This window comes from Leiobunum rupestre, chromosome 10 (assembly GCF_980474605.1).
Source record: "Leiobunum rupestre chromosome 10, qqLeiRupe1.1.hap1, whole genome shotgun sequence".
Lineage (NCBI taxonomy): Eukaryota > Metazoa > Arthropoda > Arachnida > Opiliones > Sclerosomatidae > Leiobunum > Leiobunum rupestre.
In genome coordinates, this window is record NC_143393.1 from 24013223 (window position 1) to 24017453 (window position 4231).

General features: G+C 33.8%; 1 protein-coding gene across 2 annotated transcripts; it reads left to right on the forward strand.

The window, feature by feature from the left end:
• Window positions 1-223: 223 nt before the first annotated feature.
• On the forward strand, window positions 224-3919 carry sax (type I BMP receptor saxophone). 2 transcript variants are annotated; one of them, XM_090160656.1, is made up of 8 exons: window positions 224-581; window positions 1324-1469; window positions 1534-1759; window positions 1852-2160; window positions 2224-2594; window positions 2676-2925; window positions 2993-3123; window positions 3243-3918. In XM_090160656.1, the coding sequence occupies exons 1-8, from the start codon at window positions 524-526 to the stop codon at window positions 3369-3371; spliced, it is 1620 nt and encodes a 539-aa protein (XP_090016782.1). In that variant the 5' UTR covers window positions 224-523; the 3' UTR covers window positions 3372-3918. The 2 variants fall into 2 exon arrangements, with proteins under 2 accessions (XP_090016782.1, XP_090016783.1); XM_090160657.1 differs by lacking the exon at window positions 224-581 and adding an exon at window positions 897-1231 and having other exon boundaries at window positions 3243-3919.
• The last annotated feature ends 312 nt before the right edge of the window (window positions 3920-4231 follow it).

Genomic DNA, 4231 nt, shown 5'->3' on the forward strand with positions numbered 1-4231 from the left:
GAAGTTATAAAACTTTTAAAATAAATGGTTAATTATTGTAATTTAATTAAAATTATGTTTTACGTCTGAGAAATAAATTTAATAGTTACTAACATTTTAAAGTGTAGTTTTTATACTAGCCGTGGGAGTGCAGCACCATACGATGTAGCTAAAATACGTCCATTTTAACATTATGCAGGCGGCGGAATGGCTAATTTTTTTCTAAGAAAAAATGGCTGCTCTTCTGCTGCAGTAACAAATCATAATTTTAAGAAAGTTTACAAAGTATTATATTATAAAAAGTAAAATTTTTTGTTAAGCTATGGTGACTTGAGCGAAGGTGTAACGGGTAAATATGTAGGAGCAATTAAGAGTTGGATGAACTGGATACGATTATTGTTAATACACGCTATTTAAATACAGTGGTTTGGCTTAAAAATAGCCTTGTGCTCTAGGAGGATGTGGGTTTATAGATAAATTTACCAATGCTACGCGATACTTATTAATAAAAATATTCTGTGATATCGCGATTTAAATTGCAAAGATGAAAGGGCCACATTTCACATTATTAACCATATTTGTGGCTATAAACTTCAAAGCTGGTGAGTTTTTTTTTTCTTTCTTCAATTTATTTCTATCTGGGTGGTTTACTTTCTCAGGAAGTCTAATTGTAACTCAGAAAAAAAATGACTCCTCTCATTCTACAAGTTTTGTCAAAGATTTAGGCATTCTCTAACACCTGAACCAACTGCCTCATGCCCCTTCCTATTTATTTTTGCCCTTTCACACTCCCAGTAATAATCAGTCAGCAGGTTAAAGTGAAATTGGACTATAGCATCTCAAGATAAAATACTATGAATGAAAAAAAGAATGTTTTCAGTTCAAGCCCCTTTTTCAAGATACCATGCCTTACTCCCACTTCTTTTGTTACCAAAAAACCATCCCATAGTGGGTCTTGGTCCTGCCCTCCTTTTGACACCTCTTAGAGGTTTCTTTTCAAAGAATATAAGCCCCACCTAACCTCTAACAGAGTTTCTGCACCTGGAGGGGTAGAATCCTAGCTTCCCCTAGCTTAATGTTTAACCATGTATCTCCTAGAGTCCCAGTTCCTACCAAAAATTTTGAAGTGCAAGAAGCTGTTTGACATATTTCCCTATTTAAAATTATCAACCTATTAAGCTTAAATTTAAAATTAAATATTAAATGAGAAGAATGGGTAGAAAGAAGCTTAGAACAATACCCTTAGTTCATGGTGTGTTATTTCAAGTTCAAATATTTTTTTTCGATTTTCTAAATTGACATCTGTGATGTTTTAGCAACATGTAAGTTGTTTTTTCGTTTTAGAACCAGTTCAATCTGTCATTTTACCACAAAATGCAATAAAGCCAGCCTCCAAAAATGGAAGCGAATCTAAGTTACGATTATATCAATGCCATATGTGTGAAACACCGTTATGTACGGATAGCCTAGTTTGCGATAATGCCTACATGGTAATATTCAATTAGTATTTTTGAAGCCTAAATATCAAATGTTAAATTTATGATTGGTTTGTAGTGTTTCAGTTACAGTGTTTTAGATTCTTTTGGTCAGCAAACTTTTCACAAAGGATGTGTTACTGGAAGGCATCATATTAATTTATTGTGCGGAACAAAATATCACATAAGCAAAACCCCTCAAAATAATGAAAGTACTGTCCAAGCACAATACAGTAGTTCATGTTGTCATGGTGATTTTTGTAACAATGGTTCATTTCCCACCTTTGCACCCAAAACCGTCAAAGGTAAATACTTTTAATATATCACACTTACTTGACATTATTTTATCCTCTTAACATAAACACATGAAATATTAATAATTTTTCTAATTTCCTAGAACCAAACCCTTCTGCGGATTCTTCATCATCACAGTTATTTCTTTATATCCTACTACCGATAGTTGCATTAATCATACTTGCCACTTTAACCATATTTTTGATGAAATGCGTTCTGAAGAAGCGATTACCAATTAACGTACGCAACTCCAATAAAAGATTTTATGAAGATGATCTACACGCAATTGCAGCTGGTGATAGCTCTCTCAGGGAAATGTTAGATCACTCTGTTACATCAGGAAGCGGGTCGGGATTGCCTCTTCTTATTCAAAGAACACTGGCTAAACACATTAATCTCATTGAATGCATTGGTAATAATTGCCCATTAATTTTGTATTTAATGTGCGTAATTGTCATTCAAATGTTTTTTCCAGGCAAGGGACGTTTTGGTGAAGTGTGGCGTGGGTCTTGCAAAGGAGATTATGTGGCTGTTAAAATATTCTTTTCAAAAGACGAAGCTTCGTGGTCGAGGGAGACGGAAGTTTATAGCACTGATCTACTACGTCACGATAACATTCTCAGTTACGTCGGATCAGACGTTACTTCGGTTAATAGCGTTACTCAGTTATGGCTCGTGACTCAATACCACAATCTAGGCTCTCTTTACGACCATCTGAATCACGTTACTTTTGATACTCAATACATGATGCGCTTGGTTTTGTCTTCTATTTCTGGTATTGTACATTTGCACACGGAAATCTTCGGTACCAAAGGGAAGCCTGCCATAGCTCATCGTGATATCAAAGTGAGTCCTGTTCTAAATTAGCATTTCATTGTCCATTAGTTGCCCTTGATTTGTACCAAGAAATTTGTCTTAATTTTTCAGTCAAAAAATATCTTAGTGAGGAAGGATGGCTCTTGCGTTATTGCCGATTTTGGTTTAGCTGTTACCCACACTCAAGAAACGGGGCAGGTGGATATACCTCAAAATCATCGTGTTGGCACTCGTCGTTACATGGCACCAGAAATATTGGATGACTCCATTAACACTAGCGTTTTTGAGAACTTTCGACGGGCTGATATTTATTCCTTTGGTCTTGTGTTGTGGGAAATTTGTCGGAGATGTCAAAGTGGAGGTTATTTTCTTAAAAATTTCGTTAATATTTAGTTTTTTGTATTTAACGTTATAATTTTTTAAATTAGGTATTGCGGAGGAATACAAACTGCCATATTGGGATTTGGTTCCGAATGACCCCAGTTTTGAAGATATGAAGAAAGTTGTTTGCGTTGATCAGCAACGTCCAGTGATACCAAATCGATGGACTTCAGATCCTGTAAGAAAAGTTTTTTTTTCATAATTTTAAGTATAACTTAATTCAGCGCATAACTTCAAAACTTAGACAATGTTATTACCCAATCCCAACTTTAACTATTTAATGCTTTTGTTCATTAGATTTTATTTTCACTGGCCAAACTGATGAAGGAATGCTGTCATCCAAATCCATCAGCGCGCTTAACGGCTCTAAGAATTAAAAAGACTCTTAGCAAAATGGCGATCATGGATGTTAAGGTTTCAATTTAAAATATCCGAAAACTCTTTAGATATATGGGAGGGAATATGTGCGGGGAAGGTATATTTTGTATACTTTAGGAAATGAACAATATATATCTGATATATTGAGACAAAGAAATTTTTTTAAATATCGCGAAGTTGCGACGCTTCTAACCAAGGGTTAGTCTTAACCCTAACTTTGCCATTTACTTCAAAGTAAATTTGAAAGAAAATAACAATATCCATTTAATTTTGGATAAAAGGAATGGAATTATTTAAAAATGGTTTTAAAATGTTTTACTTTATGAGTTAAAAAGTATGTGTAGTACAAGATTGTTTCGCAAATTTATAATTTGCTAAGTCTAGTGCCAAGGTTTTATTTGTATTTATGAATTTTCCGCCGCTTATTTGTTGTTTTATATTCATTATTCTAACTCACAAGCTTTAAAAGCATTGAGTTATAAACTGAAGTATTCCCCAAATTTTGATGTAACTTCATTAAATTAGATTGGTGGAAAACCTTTCTAAAACGGGGCTTACAATATGGTTTTCTTTTTTAGTACAAACTATTACGATTAAAGTTAAACCATTATGTACATTTATTGTAAAAAAGATTTTGTATTAAAATTGTCTTAATCTTGGAGAAAAGTGTCTGTACATAAGTTTTGCAGATGACATGTCATTCGTTTGATCTAGGATCAACAAACACTGTAAACACAGCACCCCACACAAGGAGAATGCAACCCGTCAAAAGTCGTGGATTTTCTTGTGTAAATTTTCCATTGGTTAGACTTCAGTCTAAAAAACGTCTGAAAGCCATATATCATTAGAAACAATACTACAAACAAGAAAAAGTTCTTCAAATTTGTATTCGTTTAATTCATCTTAAA